We start from the raw sequence: 21,488 nt of genomic DNA, 5'->3' as shown, positions 1-21,488 counted from the left end.
TATCCAGTTTTCCCTGAAAAGCAGATGTGTTTGTGAGGATGCTACAGGCCTAGATGCTGCCTCTAGAGGGACAGTGTCTCCTCTCACTTGAAATTGCCTGTCAGGGATCCATCCCCACCAATTCCCTGAAACAACACTGAACTGCCCTTTGGGGGCCCCAACAACATCCAGAGCTTGGGCCCATCCCAAGGGGGAAATGCTGGCAGTGATGGGAACGTGAGCCCTTGTACTTTCGGCTTCCCCTGAGCAGCTAGGTTTGGGGTGCTTTTGGCTTTTCTCTAGCAGCAAGGGAACATAGTCCGGTGCCCACAGCTCGTTTCTGCTCAAGTCATGCCTACTGGAGCCAGACTTGGGCGTGAAGCAGCTGTCCTCACCCCCTGCTCCCCAGCCGTGGACTCAGTACTCCTTCCCGAGGGCCCCTCTCACCTCCATTCGTTTCATTCCCCCTCCTTGGCACCCACAAGGGACAATCACTGTGGGGCACGGCATTTGGCACGTCTCCTCTGGCTCCTAGGGAGAGAAATCACCATGTTCTCATCTGACAGCTCCTGGGTGCAGACACATGACGTCTGTTGCCCTAGCACCTGTCAAGTACCAGCCACTCAGCAAATGTTTGTGGGAGAATCAAGGACAGGTGAGCAGCTCCCGGCACAGGAAGAGAGTGGCCTCCATGTGAAAACACACCAGCTCCATTTGGCTTACAAAGACGCCTCCTCTCCAAAGATCAGCAAACTTCATCCTGTCCCCTTGGCTCCCAGAGGCGCCCCCGCAGGAGAGGCTGGGTGCGAGGCTGCACCATGTGACGGCGGCTGTCAGGGGTGCAGCAGCAGCAGGGGACAGGGCTGCACTCACCCGCCTCGGGCAGACGCAGCCCCCAGGCCCCACTGCAGCCGGCGCTATGCCAGCCCTGCAGAGGCCCTGTTTGCCGCTGTATCTCAGACCCAGGCCCCCTGTCTTGGGACTCGGTGCGCCTGCTCTAACTGCCTCTTATGGGCCCTGGTTTGGGTCCCCACTCTGGTGGGTCAGCCACAGCCTCCCCACCTGACTTTGGCACCTGTGCTCACCTTGACTCACCTCTCTCACAGCTCGATGCCAGATAAGACTCTCTCCTCCCTCCTCAGTCCCCCAGAGGCCAACCCCACCAAGGCCCTCATCCTGAAATGAGCCAGGGATGAAGAACAAGGAAACGGAGGCCAAACATGCAGCAGAGCTCAGGGAGGGGGTCCAGGTCCCTGAAACCTGAGGATCCTTTTCCAAAAACTCACCTGGGTCCTGAAAGGACCATCCTACAAACAGTCCTTTGGGAACTGACAAAAAGCCCATTGATTCCAGGAAGGATCATAGCTGTTCCTGAGACAGGCTACCCCACATGCTGACCCAGTGCTAAAGGCCCTGGATCAGACCATTCTAGGGGCTGGGGAGTGGTGTTCTCTGGGTGACATTTTGCGAGTCTGCTTCTCCGTCAGCATCCCTGCCTTCCCTCTGTCACCCTCTCTTTCTACCAGTTCTCTCTGCCCAGATAGGTGAGAGCTGGAAGGGTGGGGGAGGATATCTCCCCAAGTACTTCTGGGGGCCTCTCTGTGTAGGGCATTGTGTGCAATGGGCATGCTCTCAACATCAGGACCAAGCACATCACTCACCCTTTCTGGATTCAGCACTGGCGGTGGCTCCTTGACGGTCTGCAATGGAAGTGATCAAGATGGAAGTTGTCAAGCTTAGTGCCCATAAAGCTTATCTCTGCTGAACTGACGCGTTTTGGGGTAAGACCCTGCAGCGTGAATTGGCTTCCCTCAAGTTTCACACCCCAGCCTGGGTGTCACAGCTCCCTCCTTAATGACTTTTCACCTCCATCCATCTTTTCCTGCTTACCTGGTACTCACAACAAGGGACAGTCACTGTGGTTAAAATCATAGGTTCAAAGGCATGTGGAGGGCTCTGGCTCAGCTACGCAGATAGAAGGGGATGCTGCTCAATAGCAGTAGGGAGGCAGAAAATGGGTTTTGGGGTGTCTGCTGTCTGTAGGTCTATAACCAACAGGTTCCCCCTCTCTGGGCCTCAGGCTTCTCAGTTATCAAAGGGGGAATCAAGGCCTCCATGTATGGTTAAGCGGGAGACAGACTAAGGTTCCTGGTCCCTGGTAGAGGCTGCACATGGGAGTTTTCATCAGCAGCCCTGGCAGCGTATGGAGACAAGAGAGCATTCCCCACACCCCTCCCAGCTCCCCTCTCCCACCCCCTGCAGCCCTCCCTGCCTCCCAGCCCTCGGGGATGACTGTCCACCTCCCTCTCCCCATGCTTTCTCTCCTCACTTCTTGCCCTTTGCAGAAACCTGACCTGCTGGCTTCTAGGCTGCTTTGCTTGTCCTTTCTCAGCTCTGCTTTCCCTCTTCTTCACCCAGCGCTGTCCTGTGCCCTTGCAAACCTGGCTGGCCAGTCCCTCTCCCTCCCCTCCGTCCCCAGGGCCAGTCTCTACTCTTTTCATTATCAGGGCACCTGCCACACCCTCTGAAGGTGACATTTACCTTCAATGCCCCCCAGAGGCCTACACCAGACCAGCCACTAGACAATGAGCTCTTATGGGCAAAGGTGGCGGGTACTTCATTCCTGCCCCTCTGTGCCCAGCATAGGGTCCTGCATATCCCGGTGACTTTGTGTGACTGATGAAGGAGTGACTAAGGTACCAGAGATGGGCAGGGATCCATGCTGCTTTCAAAGGCACAGCCGCCTCTGAGGTTAGCCCTCTCCAGGCCAGCAACCTTCTCCCTTTGGGCCATCAGTGCCCAGGCAGGCCCCTCTTCTTCTCCCAGCAGCAGAGACTCCTGGGGCTTTGATCTACCTGAGTCTTTCTGCTCTAGGGCAGTGTGGTTCTCAGGGGATCTGGGGTCTCTTCTTTTCAGGGGCCAGACAACCCATAGGCCCCCTGTATGTGAAGGTGGAAGCATGAGGCAGGTAGCCCCCTAGAGGCCCCGACTGTCTATGCCCAGGAGGGGAGGACAGAGTCTGTGCCTTGTTGGAGCTGATGGGAACCTGCCCACAGGCAGGATCTGAAGCGGGCCCATGCTCGGTCCCTCAGGGGTTGGTGAGGGCTGGACACAGGCTGTGTAGGCAGGGCTCACTCACCCTCCTGTGGCATAGCCACCAGACGCAGCAGAACATCAGGGACAATAGGAGCAGGGCTGGGATGAGTGCGAAGAGGTAGAGAGGGTTGACATAGGGGATGACTTGCGCGGGCGGCGCGGGCGGTGCGGGAGGTGCGGGCGAGGCAGGCGGCGTGGGCGGCGCGGGTGGCGTCTCTGGAGGCGGCTGGGCAGCTGCTGAGGGAGCTGGTGGGGTAGTCGTATCTTTAGCTGGCCCCCCTGCCTACAGAAAAAACACATGGCGGAGTCCTGGCATGGACCAGGCGCCTACCACTTGGATCCCACCCCAGTCCTCCCTTACCCCTTTCTGCTTGTTTATCCCACTTGAGGAAACAGATTCTAGGAGATCACAGCTGGTACCCTGTGGAGCCCTGGGCCACAGATCCCACTGCTGGCCCTGCTCAGAGGCTCTCTCCAGAGACCTGTTAAGGAAGTCCAGTCCTCCAAGGAGTGATGGCACAGCCCTCACTGCCTGCGTTGGCTGAGAGCATGGGGTATTGTGAGGATCACAGACAGCTGTGACACCCAGATGGGAGAGAGGTGGGGGTGCGAGAGCAGAGGCAGGGCACCCTGAACACCTATCCATAGCCTCACTCCCCTGCTTCCTGGCTCTGCAGCCTCAGGCAAAGCTAGCTGGGTATGACCACAGCTGTTGCACCCTCCAGACCCATGTGCCTGGAACCCAGATTCGGAGGGCTTGAGGGTCCCAGAGGTCCTGGGCTCTGTCTCCTACTACACAGAGCCCCAACCTCTCCCACTCACCCCAGTTGGAATCCAGGATGGAGCCTTGAGGTCCCCACCACAAGGCCCAGCCCAGGGAAGGTGGCAAGGTAGGTCCAGGCTGGGCAGAGCCTCAGCATCATCTCTGGAGTCTGCTTATTTGTCCCTTCCATGTGCCTTCAATGACACTTGGTTCACAGAGAGAGCAAAGGTTTGCAAGGCTTGGACGATAAGGCATACCCCAGGTGCTCTTTTTAGTAGCACTATGGCACTGCCCAAGCCTAATGGGAGTTCAGCACACAGATGTAGGGTTAAGGGCTCTGAGCTACCTGCGAGATGATGCTTAAGGCACATCAGGCTATCTGCTGGACCTGCCCGGGGTGCTGTTCCCTTCACTTGCCTCCTCAGGGTTCAGGGTGTCAGGACAGCCTTAGCTGCCAGAGCCTTACCCTGGTACTCGCACAGTCCTTGCTGGTGAGGCTAACATCATTGTTGATGAAGCTGATACCATTGTTCAGGCTAATTTCCAGGGAGAAAGCCCTAGAGCACAGATAGGGGAGACAGTGACAACCAGGTCAGACAGACATAGTTCTTATACTTTGAGCTCATAATCTCCTCCCTGTAATGACTTTGAACATCAGGCATTCAGGATATCAGAGAGCAGACAGCATGGGTAAGGAGAGTTCACCCCAAAGTATTACGAGGTCATCTTCTGCAATGAAGTCTGACGAGGCAGTGAGGATCCCTAAATGAAGTCAGATGTCCTCGTGGCCATGAGCTAAGTGACCAAGGATGGTGGTATGGTGTCACCATTCCAACTCCTCTGTCAGTACAGTATGGGAGTTTAGCTCCAAAAGGCTGCCCTGAGCAAAGGTACCACCCATCCCCGGGCACAGCATCTCCTGCATCCTGCTCTCCTCAGCAGATCACTGAGCACCTCCAGGGACTGTCAGCCAGGGCAGGTGCGGAGGATGCATGCAGTCCCCCTGGAAACATTACTGTGTTGCCCCAGTAGAGGTGGATTCTCAAATTCTTTACACCTCATGGTGGCAGAATCAGGCACTTACTCATCTGGACTCTCTATCTTTATTCCTGGGCATATCACACTGGTATCTTTCACAGAGCTGGCTTTTTCATCTGAAACACAATCGCATGAGAAGAATGTCAACGGACTCATCCATTCATCCACCCACCCCTCCCCTTCTGCCTGCCCTTGGCAAGCGGAGCCACCACTCTCTGGCAGAAGCAGCTTCTCTTCTCTGCCTTTTCCTGACACCTACCATGCGCCAGGCACTGTTCAGGCCTTGGGCTCTGGTGTTTAATGGGAACAAGGCAGGCAGAAGTCTTGCTCTCAAAGGCCTGACATTTGTGGGACTGGAGAGGGAGTCAGACAATAAAGTAGCAAACAACGGACAAAATGAATGCCAGAGTGGAACGTGCCATGATGTCAAAACCAAGGCGAGGGGTAGGGAAGGGAGGGGAAGGGGCTGCTGCAAAGACGCAGCACAGCCAAAACTAAATAAATGAAGTGATAATCAAACTGAAGGCTTCCCTTTGCATTCCTGATTTGTTAATGTTTTTATAGCCTCCTTTTAACTTAGGGACTTTTTTTTTTTTTAATGAACTGATGAAGAAGAACGATTCATGAAGAGCATGTCTCATGAAGAAGCATCTCTGTGACTCTCAATACTTTCCCCAATTCCACTTCGGCTAGATTTGAGATGTTACAGGCACTTGTCTATGTTGGGATCAAGGGTCATGTTTTATTCTTTACTGTTTCGTATTTTCCTGTTTTCTACCATGTAGCATTGTTATAATGAACAATTTCTAATGTATTTTTATTGTTTTTATTTTTATTTTTTTGCCACAGGTCAGGGCTCTTCCCTAAAGAATGGTTCATTTCCACGTGGAAAACTTTTTGGACCTAACTCAACCGTCAGATTAGCTATGAACTGCAGACAGTGCGGGTCCTTCATTGGGACGGCAGATAAAAGCTAACTGCCCAGTACGGTTAGGGGAAAGGATTTGCATCTGAAGGACAGGATGGTTGGGGTTCCTGTGAGCAATTTGTTCTGCATAGGCTGTTCACAGTCCTGAACAGGGAGAGGGGGTGACGGCAGGCACTCCACACACTGAGAGCGCAGAAAAGCGTGGCTGATTGTAAAGCAGGTTTCAGCCCAATAGTAACTGGTTAGCTAAATACTCGCCACATCTAGACAACTTTTTGAAGCATAAAAACTTTACATACTAGTGACAGGCAATGTAAAACTTAAAGAAACCTTGGTTCTTTTTTTTTTTTTCTTTTTTACATTTCTTTATATTTTCTAAACTTTTGTCTTATGTTTTAATCAGAGGCAAACATAATTAAAAGGAAGCAAGTCAATCCTCATCAGTGCATCAGGGCTCCCGGCAGTAAACAGCATGGTGCAGCCACTTCTTATCAGCCTCGACTCTATGCAGTGAGGTGGTCAGTGGAGGAGCCCAGGACTGCAGGATGGGCTGTCCTGTGGGAGAACCTGGTCCTGGCCTATCCCAGAGAGGTGATGTCTAGAAAGGAAAGCAATACAGCCACGGACCACAGAGGAACATCTGAACACACTTCCTGAAAGATAGGTTGTGTCCCACCTTCCTCGAGAAAGGTCATCTCAGCGAGGTGGAAGGCTCAGAGGAGGCAGTTACAAGAACCAGCTTGTGACCTTGGGCACGCTCTTGAATTGACCCTGACTCTGGTTTCAGATCTATACAAGGGAATAACAATAGGTGTATTCTGAGAATTAATTGGGATAGTGCATGTAAGACCTTGAGCACATTAGCCAATGTGCTCAATAAATCGTTCTCCATGCAAATAATTTACTGATGCGGCTCAGATGGTAAAGCGTCTGCCTACAATGCAGGAGACCCGGGTTTGATCCTTGGGTCGGGAAGTTCCCCTGGAGAAGGAAATGGCAGCCCACCCCAGTGCTCTTGCCTGGAAAATCCCATGGACGGAGGAGCCCGGTAGGCTACAGTCCATGCGGTCACAAAGTCACGGACACGACTGAGCGACTGCATAGTCACTCCCAAGAAACTACAAACCGTGGGAAATCTAACTCCCTGAGACCATCTACACATTCTGTGGTGTGAGCAGTTAGCAATGGGAGAACCCTGCCTATCCCATGCACCCGTGGAAGAAGGAGAGATGGCCCGGAAGTGCTGAGGGAGAGAACTTGCTCTGGGTTTACCAGATGGCCCTGGAATGAGAAGTCATTGAGCATAATGTATCTAATCAATGTATCAGTGGGATAACTTGGAGACCTGAGGAGGAAGAGGAAGTCTAATTGTCCCCAGGCACTCTCTGGGGGAGATGAGACCCTCTTCAGTGATGAGGGCATATCTGCTGCCCATCTGTGTGCTTCCTCAGGCCACTTGCCCATCATGGAAGAACACCTCGTGCCTAAATATTTCCAAATAGTAGCTTATGTACACAATAGGGCTTAGCTGCACACCTACCATACGAACGGCCCCATTGTATAGTACAGATAATAGAGACTGAGAACAGACCACTCATTAGGTCAAGATCGCACATGTAAAGTGGGCCTGAGCCAGAATTCCAGGGTCCAGGCCTGGCGATTGGCATCTGCTCTCAATACCACCCTCCTGGGAGAGCTCAGTGCACCTGGCCCAGATTCAGGGCCCTGGGGGTGCCATCACTTCCCACCAGAAGAGTTGTGAGATTCAAGTACTTGTCTCTCAAGGGAAGTGAAGGCCAAGGAAAGTGTGGGGGCAGTGCAGCCGTAAGGGCAGACCCAGCATCTCAAGCCCAGCCTCTGCAAGGGCAAGCTCTGGGCCACGATGGTCTTGATGTGCTGGAGTTGATACTTTCCAGGCTGGGATGAAGGGCAAGGTGGCCAGTCTTACCAGCCAGGTTGCTCCTTCCATTGTCTATGCTGCCTTCATCCTCACAGTGTCTGCAGTGAATGGTCAGCAAAGGCTTTGACGGCTTAGCTGGCTAAGGGGATGCAGTGTGCTGTGGGAAGCGTGTCACTTGGTGGCACCGAGGGGCTACTTACCGATTAGCTTGTCTTTGAATTTAAATCTACAAATAACTTCATCCTCATTCTTTGCATTATTAAAACCTTTCCCAGAAATCGTCAATTCATATTCATCTGCAAGGGCGACACCCAAAGGTCTGTTATTAGGAGAGTGCTGACTTCCTTCTGATCTTACAGTTATGACAGGCCACACTATAACTGAATTCCCAGGGATTCCAATAAGCAAGCAGCTATGTCTGAACCAATATATGGGCACACACTGGGTCTTACCTGGCATCACAAAGGGTAAAGCTGAGGTGCCTGGGCCTTGAGCACTTGTGGACCTCTCACTGCCCCTTTGGTTCATCAAGCTCATTGAAGGCACCCTGTCTGCTACCCTCCATGGGGCAAACCCAGCCACAGGTTTCTGACTTTGAAGTCCCAAGGTCTTCCCTAAGAGGCGCAGGCAGTGTTCCTTACCAGGCCTTCCCTTACATTAATGACCCAGAAACAAGATAATGCAGGCTGAAGACATTCCTGACCCTTGTCTGAGCTGAGCACCCAAGACTAAGTGCTTGTGGGCCTTTCTCACACTCAGGGGTCTGTTCCTCCTCACTGCGATTCTCTATGCCAATGGCAGGCTGGATACCCCAGGTACAGGGCCAGGACCTGGGTAAAGCAGGGCCAAGAAAGGAGGCGAGGACCCTGCACAGGAGAATCCCCCATGGAGGGTGGAACCCTGTCTTAGCTGTGGTTCTGAATTCTGCAATGACTGCTCTTCACCTCCCTCTTCCTGCCGCTTCTTGTACCTCACACAATGCCCCCAGGGATTCACCAAACATTTCCTTCTGTTAGGGTGGGAGACTTTGATTTGCTAAGGTGTAGTTCTGGGCCATTGGAGAAGGCAATGGCAACCCAATTCAGTCCTCTTGCCTGGAAAATCCCATGGACAGAGGAGCCTGGTAGGCTGCAGTCCATGGGATTGTGAAGAGACTGAGCGACTTCACTTTCACTTTTCACTTGCATGCATTGGAGAAGGAAATGGCAACCCACTCCAGTGTTCTTGCCTGGAGAATCCCAGGGACAGGGGAGCTTGGTGGGCTGCTGTCTATGGGGTCTCACAGAGTCGGATACAACTGACGTGACTCAGCAGCAGCAGCAGTTCTGGGCCATAGCCCTAGCCAGGCTACTAGGTCCCCACTGGTGCTTCCTGGCAACTGAAATACTAACGGATCCAGAGAAGGCAGCCAGTGGGCCTGGCTCCTGGGGAGTGGACCAGGATAAATGCAGGTCTCCCAGCTACAAGCCCAAGGTCAGTAGCCTCCACCCCTGTTCTCCTAGTTAAGATCATTAATTGCCCAAGATCAGTTAGCTTGAGGAATATTCCTCAGAAATGTCAGCACAGCTTTGGACCTGACAGTCCTGATTCCCCCTCCTTCAAGTCTTCCCGTAGTCCCTATCAGATCAAGGTGAAGTTTGAAAACTCTCTGTTTTGAGGAAATTAGATTCCTGGGCTGTGGGCTGAAGCCATCCTGCTGACATGTTTTTATAGGCTTTCAAGTATTTTCAAGAAAATGGGAGTCCATGTTTAAAATCTGAACATTTTCTCTACTAATCCAGATTCCTAGAATTCTTGGAAAATGGGAACATTTGGCACGTGTGGGTTTGTATTTCTGCATGTCAACCACTGACTGGGCCAGAGCCCACTGCCCTCTCAGAAAGGGAAGCTCTCCAGTGGCCAAGTGCTTGCCCCTAACACTATTGACCATCATCCTTGGCTTGGCCTTGGTCCACGCCTCTTTCTCTTGGTACTTGCCTGGTCTAAGAGGGTACCTGAGGCATCGACCTGTCCTTGGAAGAGCTTTAGCAACACGGAAGCATGGAGAGAGCACTGAAGCTTTGATAAAGTGCAGGGAAGGTGAACTGATTGCCTTGTGCTAAGAAATTAGTGCTTTCGTGGCCCATTCAGGGCAACCTTGAGGTCCGTTAACGACATCCCCTCCCATGCCCAGTAGCCAACCAACCAATGCTGCTTCTGAACCCAGATCTGCCAGGTTGCTCCCTCACCTTTCACACTTCCTAAGAGCCCTGGCTATCATGACATAAGGATCTGTATTTGCCCAGGAAGAAGCAGCTGGAACTGTGTCCTGCAAACACGCCTTTACCAGCACAACTTGGTCCAGCCTGAGCAAGGTGACTGGGCCTTAATCTCATGGAAGTATATTTAATAATTCATATTCCAGGATTATTTATTGCAAAGAATGGTTTCCTTGCAAAGCAGAACCATAAACCAATGAAACATATTTTAAGTAAAGATATAAGCAGAGAAGAGAAACTTAAGCTATTGAATATGGGGAAATCAGGCCACAGATGAGGCCAAAAAAAAAGCCAGTAGAAGCGTTTCTGCCATAAACAAAGAGCCAAAAGGAATCAGAAATGAGCAAATAAGTGCCATGCCAAAGCTTACAACTCCTGTGTTCATCCAAATGTTGTTTCCCACTAATGAGCACCTACTATACACCGACCTTTATACTTTCTCCCTAAAATCTCCCAATAGCCCCATGAACTTAGGCATGAGCTAGGCAAGATTTACTACTCAATTTTACACAGAGGGAAACTGTGACTTAAGGCAGGTCACTTCCTTCAACCCAAGGCAGGTACAGGGATCTGACCTCAAGTGCCCAATTCAGGACACACATCACGTCTGCGCCTGTCTTAATTCCAAACATCCATCACTCTGCTCTCTGGGGACACGCCCTTTCTGACCTGAGTCTTTGGCTTACAGGGCTCTGAGTTGAAACCAGAAAGCCCCCATTGGGGACCTGGTCGTCCCAGCCGCATGGTGGAGATTGGGCCCAGCCTCCTTCATGTGGGTGACTGGAGGGAGGGCAGCAGCGGAGGGCAGGGCTGGACGACAGCCCAGAGCACAGACCACACTGGCTCCCTCAGGAGCAGTGTGAGCTGCCCGCTGCCTGGGCGCCTTCCTTCCTCCTCGGGCCTCCTGCTGCCTCCAGCCCTGCTCAGGTGCTGCTTCGCCTCTGCAGTGGAGCCCTTCTCTCCCAGGCAGTGCTGCTCTCAAAGGGGGGCTGCTGAACTCTGGCAAGTCTCCAAAGTGGAAGGCAGGGTGGTGGTTTCAATATTTCAGCAAGAGAGACTTCTGGGTAAAGAACTTTTGCTTTGCCCAGAAAGCTGTCCCTCTTGCTTTCCAAATTCCTCTCCTCATACCCCAATTCCTCCAACAGCATCAGCCACAGGAAGGAAATAAAGTCACAGGAAGGAGTGAAACTGGCTTCCAGGCTGTATTTCCTGCACATCCCACACGGGTCCACTGCCTACAAGCCCTCAGGCTCTGGAAGGGGGATTGAGTCTTTCTGGAACAGAGAACTTTCTCTCTGGAAGAAAAGCTGTACATCAAGTGGTCTGGGAGCTCTAGAGAGAGGTGCTGAGGAGGTAGGCTTGTCTGAGTAGGCTGGTGGAGCTGAGCATGAAGAGGGCGTCTAAGCTGCTTGGGGCTGACGGGGGCGCACAGGTGGGAGTGGCTGGCCCTGGGGAGAGGAGGCGGGGGCACCACATGCGGTGTGGCACAGCCACTTGGAGAGAGACTGGACATTGCCAACCATGAGCTGGGCTTTGCCTTAAGGCAGCAGTTGGCCGTGAAATAAATGGGCCCATCCATGCAATGGCATATTATGTAGAAGGTTGGCTAATACTATGTACTGCATGATCCTATTGATGTAAAATATCCCTGTAAAGTATATTTAGATAGGAATTTACATATCAAAGTTGAACTCTGCGGTTGTTAACTGGGGAGACCATGGGATGGGACAAGGGGGGACCTTATCGTGGTGGAGGGACAGCCTCTACCCAGGCTGGTTGCAGGAGTATCCCACACTGCTCTGCACGATGTGCCCTGCCAACACCCCTGCTCAACACAGCCTGCCCCAGCCACCCTCACAGAGGGCCTGCAGCCACGACGCAGAGCTGGACACCAGACCTCGGAGGGAAGCCCTGCTTGCCCCGTGTCCTACTGTGGCCTCCACTGGGCCCCACCTGCTGGGCTTCTTGCAGACACTGACTCTGGTCTGGTCACATACAGGAAAATGAGGGACCAGGTGCCACCTCCAGCCATAAATAAAGCCTGAATAAACCTTCCTGCCTGGGTTTATTCAGGTTTTATTTCTGGGTCAAGCCTGAATAAACCCAGCAACACACAGGAGGGATGAATCCCCAAACAGTAGTGCCCAGTGCCCCAGGGCCAAACCTCTCACTCATCCTCTGTGAGTCAGCGAAATAGACGGTGGAGGAAGAAATCAGAGAGTAGCTGCTTCTAGGGGGTGGGGGCAGGGATTGCCTGGGGAGAGAGCTGAGGCAACATTCTGGGGACACCTCTGATGTTCTTAGCAGCAGCAGCAGCTGATGTTCTGAGCCTTCATGTGCGCATTTTTCAGAACCCATCAAATGATACACTGAAGTCTGCTGCATTTGGAAAAAAAAAAAACAACACTCAATGAAAAGTGTTTCACAGGTAAAGATATGCAGGATAAAGGGTTTGTGGGTGTGGTAGTCTGATCAGTATAAGTTATTTGGAAATGCATCAGGAAATAAGACGGATTGATAGAGAGAGAGATAAGAAAGAGAGAGGAGTTAGATAAATATGTGACCAGGGATATATGGTTAGATATTAATTGCAAGTCCAGTGGAGAGAGGAATGTTCATTATACATTTATTTCCATTTTTGGTGTATGTTTGAAATCTTCTGTAATAAAGGGTTGGAATAATAACAATGAAGTGGATGATAAAATAAGAAGAAGAATGCTGTGGACACAGCCAAGAAGAAGTTATGGTTCTTACTGAGTGATGAGTGGCCATGAGAGACCAAGGGCTGTGAGAAGCCTGGGGGCCCAGCTGATCAGGAAAGGCTGCGGATGGAGGCGCTCTCAGAGTGAAGTCTCAAGGGCTGGGTGGGCTGGACACTGTAAAGCTGGACAAAGTTTTGCAGGAAACCCAATACCCCTACCCCCAGCCTCTGCAGCAGATGGGCAGACTTAGAGTAGAGGCTGGACATTGAAAGGCCCAGTTATCTGGCTTAGGGGCCTCAGCCTCCAGAAGGTTACAGAAGTAGCCTTCTCTGCCCTTCGGGTCCTATGTAGAGGATGGGCTGGAGCAAAGGCCTAGAGGCAGGGAGGCCAGCAGAAGCCTCTGCCTATTCCTAGAGGTAGCCCAAGGTGCTGAAGCAGCCGCGTGCCTCATGCTCATACCCTCCTGGCTTTCCCTCACTCTGCTCACTGACTTATTCAGAATGACAGCTTCTACTTTATTGGGGGTCCAGGTTCCTGCCTTGAGCTTTCCCTCCCAGTGACAGTCATGCTGTGTGGCAGCTTTTGACAAGATGACAACAATTGTAAAGGTCAGAGCAGCACCGCTGGGCCTCACTGGCAGAGGCTGTGCAGCAGGCACCTGTCACCCCAGCTAGGCCACCACAGGGCGTGAATGACAACAGGCATCCTCCCCTGAGGCCTGCAGGCCCGTGTGTGTCCTGGGGACCTGATCAGAGAATGGAGGCGCTCAGGTTGCTGCAAGGTGGGATGTGCAAGGAAAGACCCTGCACGCGTGTGGGGTCTCCTTCCATGGCCGCACCTTGCACGGGCCACGGGGTCAGAGGCAGCAGGGGTAGAGAGCTTCCACCCACAGAGGGCTCAGCGGGAGATGCTTTCATCCTGGGAGTTCTTTAACCACTTCCCTCCCCAACCTGAGCTCAGCAGAGAGGTAGGGGAAGAACCAGGGGTCAGTGATGAAAGTCTTAGTGCCAGCTCCTGTAGGTGAGGGCCACCAGCTTCTAGATCCCGTGCCAGTCACTGTGAATTCCACTGCTTCTGTGTCCCACTGCAGATCTGATAGAGGGTATTGTTATTTCTACTTCTTGGAGATGAAATTGGAGTTGGTAGATATTCAGCAATTTGCCTCGGTTTCATGTCCTTGAGCAGCAGAGCTCAGATATGAACGCTGCTCTGTCTGACCCCACAGCCTTCTGCACTGTGGTCTTGCAGCTCCGAGCACCACAGCCAGGACCAGCTTCCTGGCTATGCATCCAGCTGCATCCAACTGGATGCTGTTATTGGGAGTGTGTGCTTATCCACCCACCTCAGCTCTACAAATCCCAGTGATGCGGATGCTTGAGCTGGCACACACAGAGCTCAGTTCAGAGAGAGTGCTTCTATCAGCAATATGCTACACAGGATCCTCCCCAGTCTGATGCAGGGACCATCCCAGGAGAGGGACAGCATCGCCATCAGGTTCCAGACCTCAGGGAGAGGCTGTCCCCACTGAACCTCTGGGTGTAATGACAGCTGTGAATATTTGTTGGATGCCTTTGTCAGGATCTGTTACTAGTGTGACATTTGCCGTGAACTATGTCCAGTTCTTTCCTTCATCCACTGGAATAATCATGTTTCTCTTCATTTTTCTGATGAGGAAAATCACACTGATATTTTATGTATTGAATCAGCTTGGCATTTCAGGGGTGAACCCTAATTAGTCTTGATGCATTTGTCCTTTTTCATGCTGTTGGCTTCTGTGTGTTAGTGTTTTGTTGAGGGTTTTTAAACTAAAGTTTTTCTTATTTCTTAGTTAAATTTAAAGTTTTGAGCTAAAAAAAAATATGTATGCTTGTAATCAGTTAGCAATATTTTTGTGTCAGGTCATTTTGTGGCATACATTAAACATACAGAGCTGTTTGTTGATTATATCCTAATAAAGCTAGAAAGTGAAAGCAAAAGTCGCTTAGTCACGTCCGACTCTTTGCGACCCCATGGACTATACAGTCCATGGAATGCTCCAGGCCAGAATACTGGAGTGGGTAGCTGTTCCCTTCTACAGGGGATCTTCCCAACCCAGGGATTGAACCCAGGTACCCTGCATTGCAGGTGGATTCTTTACTAGCTGAGCCACCAAGGCTCAGCTGTACAAACACACACACACACCACAACCCCCCACATGCACACCTCACATACACATTCTCTTATGGGCCCAGTGTAGTCACATGTCCCCACATTTCTCTGCAATCACCCCACACACTCAGACACCACACTTACACATACAACTCACACTACACACACAAACCATATATACTGAAGCCATGTGCTCAGAGCACACTCACAATGCACACTGGGCGTACTAACAACTCACACAAACACACACCGCTGTATTTACAAAAGCAAGTCCAGCTCTTACCTCCTACACAGATATCGGAAGGCTCCACAGAAGTAATTTCAATACAGGACTTAGTTTCGAGCTGAAATAGGGAGATGAGGGACGGGAGCAGGGGTGTGAATGTCAGGAACTTGCCGAGAACCCACCTCTTCCCGCTTCTCAAGTCCAGCCCTCACTCACTGGATCAACGATGTCTTTAAGAGCCTTGAATCCTTGGCTCACTGCAAACACGTGATATGGGCTGTCTGCAATTTCCATTAACTACAGTGGAGAGGAGATGGTTGGCACACAGCCAGAGGCTGGAAACACAGTAGATCCTATCCCAGGAAAAGGACTCTTGCCTGCTGCCATGTTGGATTCCAAAGGCCACTCTCTGGCGTCTGTCAGCAGCCCACCCCCAGGAAGTGGAAAGCTCCTCCACCCGCCCCTCTGGCGTGTAGGTTTACACAACGCTTGCTGTTCACCTGCCATGACTACCCGTTGTCCAAACACTTGGGCTGGGATTAAGGGACATCCACTGGGTGGCGCTGGGACAGCTTCTCTGAACGCTTTCACCAGCTGGGCTCAAAAGTGGCATGTGGTTCCCTCTTCGGAATTACCTGATGTTCCTCAAAGTTTTTTACACCCACGCAGTATACTGTCGCTCCCATTTGCCGAGCCTTGTCAGCCTACGAGAAAAAAAGCGTTGAGCATAATTCGTCAGACAACTGGAACCCACAGCTGGTGACGATGGTCTGGACTCACTTCTTTCACAGTTTCTTTTAGTGTCTGTTCCTTCAGAGTTCCATCAGTCAGACAGATGATCATGGAATGAACCTTGTTTTCTGCAGAAAAAATAGGGAGTTGCCTTGTGAGCAAGGCACCTGGAGGGATCTGCCTCAGGCTGTCAGGCCTGCAGCTCTGCTCCCGCACCTCCTCCTCCTGGGGAGGGGCCACCCTGACCCCAGAACTGCCACCCAGAGCACCCCGAAAGAGAAGGGGCCTTAGCCCAGGACCCACTTGACAGGTGAGGAGCGCGAGACTGGCTCAGAGCGCTTCCTAGTGACCCTCACTAGGGCAAGGTGGACAGCCTTTGTCCTGAATGGCAACTGCAGCCTCTCAGCTGAGCTCAGGGAGGAGCAGCCAGACTGACTGCCAGAGGCTTGGCCAGCGGCCCCGCCCAGCTCCCTGCCTTTCCCAGCAGCCTGTGCTTCCTTCCTGATGAGGCTGCAGCCCTGTAGTCTACATGCCGATGGTTTTGGGCTGAGCACAGCCTTTCCCACTGTTGGAAACACTGACACAGGACAAGAGTCACCCACAGGGGAGAGGCTGAAGGGAAAGGGCAGAGCCAGGACCGTGGTGGACAGAGTGTGGGCAGCCAGGGGGCACCAAGGCCTCTGCTCCCTAAACTGGACTCCGTCTCCTCACTGTCCCTGGAATTTCTCTTCTTTCTCATGCAGCCCAACTGTAGGTCAAGCACTTGATATCTAGTAAGGACCAGGAATGTACTGCATGACCCCATGTGGTTCTCAGGAACATCCCTGGGGGAGCTTTCCATCCTCACTGTAGGGAGGAGAAACCTGCAGCACGGGGAGGGCGAGGAGCTCGCTCCAAGAGTCAGCGCTAGGGGCTGGCCAGGGAGGGTCTGCACCAGCCCTCGCTGAGGCCTGGGCCAGGCTCTGTCCCCCCTGAGCACAGTGACGTCAGCAGGCAACTTACCTCCTGAGTGAGCTTCTTCAATTTGCTCAGTTGCCTGCAACAAATTGAAGGAAAGTTGGGGGAGGTGAGAAGTAAGAAGACCCGATAATTCTTTAAGAATGTGACAAAGCAGAATAAATTCTCAGGGCTGTAGGATCTGTACCTTTTTAAATCCTTCCTGCATGTATGTGTCTCCTGTAGGCACTATATTCTGAAGTCTGATAAGACCATCATGAACTTCATTTCTGAAAAAAGTCAGTAAAGGGGACTGAGGAGGAATGAAGGTTGACTGTTACAAAATAGACCAGCTGCCCGGCGCCATTCTGCTCTGTGGAGGTCTGCCTGGACCAGAGAGCACAGTGGCCCTGTTGTGACCCCTCTGTCTGTGTCTTTACAGACAGGACTAACCCTAACGCTTCCTCGTCTGCCACCCAGTGAGCATGGAGGATGCTGCTCTTCCGTCCCATAAGCAGGACCTGGCTTTCAATGCGCTCATCCCTGTCTCAGCAGGCAGACCTCAGGGGACTCAGCAAGCAGTGAGTCCGTGGTGAGAGGGGAGCAGGCACGGATGGCACCTGTGGATCCGGCACCCCCAACATGACTGGAGATGCTGCTGGCACCCAAGGGGCCCCTGGTGAGGGCACATTACCCTCCAACAAGCAAGGCTGAGTTTGGAGAAGTCACTCTGCTGATAACTCTGCCCTGCCCACCATCCTCTCCCGCAGGCCCCCTCTAATAGCCTTGGTCCTTCCAAACCACTTCCCTCCCTGGATTGGTGCTAAAGAAAGTAGCCAAGCTGCTCCATTAGAGTCTAGGGCTCTCGGGCTTCACGTGCTTTTGAAGAAATAGATGGTAAATGGGGAAGAGGCCCGAGAAATGTCCTTGTGGGCTGAAGAGCAGTGACCCCAGGCTGCCACAGGGATCTCTGTTGGCCTCTGTTACAGCAGATAGTGGGGGGATGGGACTGGGACACGCCAGGGGGCGGGGCTTAGGTTCAAGCTTATCTGGTGTGATGGCTGAGCCTTCACAGCAAGTCTTAGAGAATGAGGTGCTGAAGGCTGGCTCGTGCCTCAGGCAGAAGGGATTCTGCCATGAGCTGAGAACTGAGAGCCCCTGGTCCTGCCCTGCCTGACCCAGCAGGGGAACTGAGGAGGCCTGGGACCAGGGCCAGTGGCCCTGCCCACCCAGGCAAAAACAAGCAAGCAAACCCCCCTACCCTCCTCCTGTCACTTTCGGGGAGATCTGTTCTGTTGCTGCTGTTGCAGCCCACATGTGCTGGGGCCCGCAGCCCTCCCTAGCTTCCAGCCCAGGGCTGAGCTTATCCAGGCCTCACTCTGGCCTTTCTCTTGGCTGGCCTGCCACCCCATCCTCATTCCCAGCTCCATGCATGGAGAGAATCCTAGCCTGCTTATGCCCTCACGAAGTCCTTCACTTCTTACAACTCTACCCCGCTTTCCCCCTCCCCTCATTCTCACTCCTCTTCTGACACTTTCCCTTGAGGGCGGCATTTTCTTTTTTTTTTTAATTTTAATTTTTACTTTATTTTACTTTACAATACTGTATGGGTTTTGCCGTACATTGACATGAATCTGCCATGGGTGTACATGAGTTCCCAATCCTGAACCCCCCCTCCCACCTCCCACCCCATATCATCTCTCTGGATCATCCCCGTGCACCAGCCCCAAGCATCCTGTATCCTGTATCGATCATAGACTGGCGATTCGTTTCTTACATGATAGTATACATGTTTCAATGCCATTCTCCTAAATCATCCCGCCCTCTCCCTCTCCCTCAGAGTCCAAAAGTCTGTTCTATACATTTGTGTCTCTTTTGCTGTCTCACATACAGGGTTATCCTTACCATCTTTCTAAATTCCATATATATGCGTTAGTATACTGTATTGGTGTTTTTCTTTCTGGCTTACTTCACTCTGTATAATCGGCTCCAGTTTCATCCACCTCATTAGAACTGATTCAAATGTATTCTTTTTAATGGCTGACGTCTCCACTCTCCAGAGAGGACTGGGAGCCCCTCAGGAGACTCCTGCACAGGTCCCTTGGTTCAAGTTCTGAACTCTTGGTTAGAGGAGTCAGCGGTCCTCCTCTCCCCCACGGGCAGCTCCTCTACCAGAGGCCCCCAGCTCTCTTTCTGCCACAAGCCTGACAGCTCCCCACTCACTTGCTTTCTTCCACCTCACACTCACTCAGGTCTCTCTCTCCAAAATGCAGACCACAGGGACACACAAAACCACGCCTTCCCCACCTCACTGAGCAGGAAGCCCGGTCCCCGCTTCTCCCGGGAGCCAGGCCTGGGGAGTGCTGTCTCCGCGCACTGGCACCCCACACTCTCTGGGTTTCAGTCATTCGCATCATGAGCATCTTGAGCTCCTGGATACTCATGAGCTCCCTATCTTCCACCTCAGGCCTTCGGGCACACCTAGGGTGCTGCTGTGTCATGCTGCCCTCCTGACCCCAGCCCAGCCTGGTATTCAGAACCATACTCATGGGCTCCCTTGTCTCAGAGCCACCAAGGGACCAAGCTCCCATCCAGTGAACTCCATTCCTTCAGCAGGCCCACCCCTGTCTCCTGATTCTGACTCTGCCTCTCTTCTTCCCCCGTGGCCCAGAGCAGAGACTGACACACAGGGCAGGTGCCCAACACAGGCCCGTGTTCACAAAGGGCCCACGCACCTGCTCCTCCAGATCCCAGGAGTCCTCACAGTGAGCCAGTTCTAAGAAAAGTGAAGAGGGCTGGGAGGACAGGATGAGTGGAGGGCGGGGTCTGGGGAAGTGGAGATGGTCCAGCGGCACAGCGGATGCCAGTGCCAGCACAGTCAGGGCTTGGTAGCAACCAGGGAGCTGGGACTGGGGTCAGAGTGAGCCCTCAGCGGAGCCCAGGCTGGCCCAGTCTGCACCCAGTGGAACCCTCAGCTCCTAGGAGTCTCCCTGGCCCTCATTCAGCAGGCCTGCCTTGGGAGATTAAAGCAGCACTTACCTGTCTGAAGTAAGCTTCATGACGGTGTGACCCTCTGTGGAGAAGGTGATGAAGGACATCCGCAGGTTAGGGCTGGGGACGAAGCACGTGCTCGTGAGAAGCTCTGTACGACACAGGCTCACAGTGAAGCCAGCGTGCAGCCAGGAAGAAGGCGCATGCCAGTTTCTCTTCTCCCCACCCCAGAGCATCTGCTTTTGGGTTCATTTCCTAAACCTGGAAGTTTCTCTAACTTAAATGAAGGATTGTAGGTACCTAGTGAGGGAAGCCTGTGGAGACATGCTGCCTTCTTGGAACAATGTAGCAGGATGGCATCCTGATCCAACCTTATACCCCTCACCCCTCTAAAGTGTCTCTCTCTCTCTTAAACACACATGCACGTACGCATACACACACGTGTACACGTACACTGCACACATTGGATACCTATGCGTTCTCTCACGAGGGCCTCCTAACTGGTTTCTCTTCTTCTACAAACTTCTTTGTACCTTTACTGCTCTTCCCTCCCTTACATCCTTCTCGGCTTTGTTCCCACTCATCTCAGAGAAATCATTCTCCTTCTTAGCAGCTATTCATATACTTCCCGCCATTTCCTTTCCCTGGACCCTGTCTTTTGGTCCGTTGACACTTATCATCGTTTAGGTAAATTGCTACAGTACGTTCTTAGATAAGCTCCCTACTGCTCCTGAGTCTTGTTTCAACACATTTTACTCACAATATCAGACTTTCCTTTTTGGCACATAACCTTGATCATGTCAGACCCCTTCCCAAGAATCATCTGTAGATCCCTATTTTTTTTACAGCAGGAAATCCAAGTCCCTTGGCCTGGCCATTACGTGCCCTGAAGGCTTTGGTCCAAATCTGTCTTGTGCAGCCTCATCTCCCAACCTTCTTCTGCATTAACCCTACTCTCCAGCTGAACAGACCACTCACTGCACGAGAAGGCTCCTTAATGGTTTCTGTTGCTCTCTCTTCCCCATCCTTCAAGACCTAGTTCAAAATTCCACATCCTCTAGGAAACCATCCTTGAATTTTCCCTAAGAATTCTTGCTTTTCCCTTTAATTTGCCTTTGAAGACTTCTGCCTTTTTCTTTTGTCTATTGACACCATTTAACCTGGTGTTCAGTTACCATGTTACAGGCTTGCCTGTTTCCTCATCTATATGGCCCTTCAGGGTAGACTGTGCCCCTACAATTATGACCCATCTTCCAAGTAGGAGGCAAGAAAGCTGCTGAGACCCAATGGAATCTGCATGACCTGCTCTTTTCTGCTTCAGAACATCCCCCTGGGCTCTGTGCTCCTGACTCTAGGGGCTCCCATTCCCACTGAGTCTAAACAGCTGTGTACTCTGCCTGGCGGGGAAACACTCTGAGATTTGGAGAAGTCATACTTTTCAAACTTCTTGACCAAATCCTCCACAAAGGAATAAATGTTCATCCAGTTGTTGTTCACACTGCCTGACCTGAAAATGAAGAAGGCTTGAGTTAGAGGCATGAGGTGTATCCATTATGTAGGCAGAATTTCTGCCTCCTCAGTTTCCAGTAGACCCTTTAGCAACTCCTTCCTCCCGCTCCGTGTGGCTGAAGGCTGCCACACAGCCTCAGCAATCTCAGGGGGTCCTCCTGGTGGGGAATTCATAAGTTTTGAGTGTGGGAAGGGTGACCAATCAGATCTGGGTGCTCGGGAGTCAGGAACTTTTAAGGGATGAGGAACCTCTGCTAACAAACCAGGATGGTTGTGCAGCTA

General features: G+C 52.1%; 1 protein-coding gene across 1 annotated transcript in view; it reads right to left on the bottom strand.

The window, feature by feature from the left end:
* ANTXRL (anthrax toxin receptor-like) overlaps positions 1-21,488 on the bottom strand; it is a 45,226-nt gene that overhangs the window by 5,187 nt on the left and 18,551 nt on the right. Inside the window, exons 2-12 of the mRNA XM_018042156.1 lie at positions 21,133-21,204; positions 19,746-19,817; positions 19,442-19,532; positions 15,674-15,742; positions 15,255-15,335; positions 15,096-15,156; positions 7,905-8,000; positions 4,923-4,992; positions 4,305-4,395; positions 3,119-3,358; positions 1,641-1,679 (exon numbers count right to left, since the gene is read on the bottom strand). Of these exons, the coding sequence (XP_017897645.1) occupies positions 1,641-1,679; positions 3,119-3,358; positions 4,305-4,395; positions 4,923-4,992; positions 7,905-8,000; positions 15,096-15,156; positions 15,255-15,335; positions 15,674-15,742; positions 19,442-19,532; positions 19,746-19,817; positions 21,133-21,204 (982 nt within the window). The remainder of the gene's footprint in view (positions 1-1,640; positions 1,680-3,118; positions 3,359-4,304; positions 4,396-4,922; positions 4,993-7,904; positions 8,001-15,095; positions 15,157-15,254; positions 15,336-15,673; positions 15,743-19,441; positions 19,533-19,745; positions 19,818-21,132; positions 21,205-21,488) is intronic.

Source organism: Capra hircus, chromosome 28 (assembly GCF_001704415.2).
Source record: "Capra hircus breed San Clemente chromosome 28, ASM170441v1, whole genome shotgun sequence".
Classification (NCBI taxonomy): Eukaryota; Metazoa; Chordata; class Mammalia; order Artiodactyla; family Bovidae; genus Capra; species Capra hircus.
The sequence above is the reverse complement of the archived record's forward strand: the minus strand, read 5'-3'. Positions and strand labels throughout refer to the sequence as shown.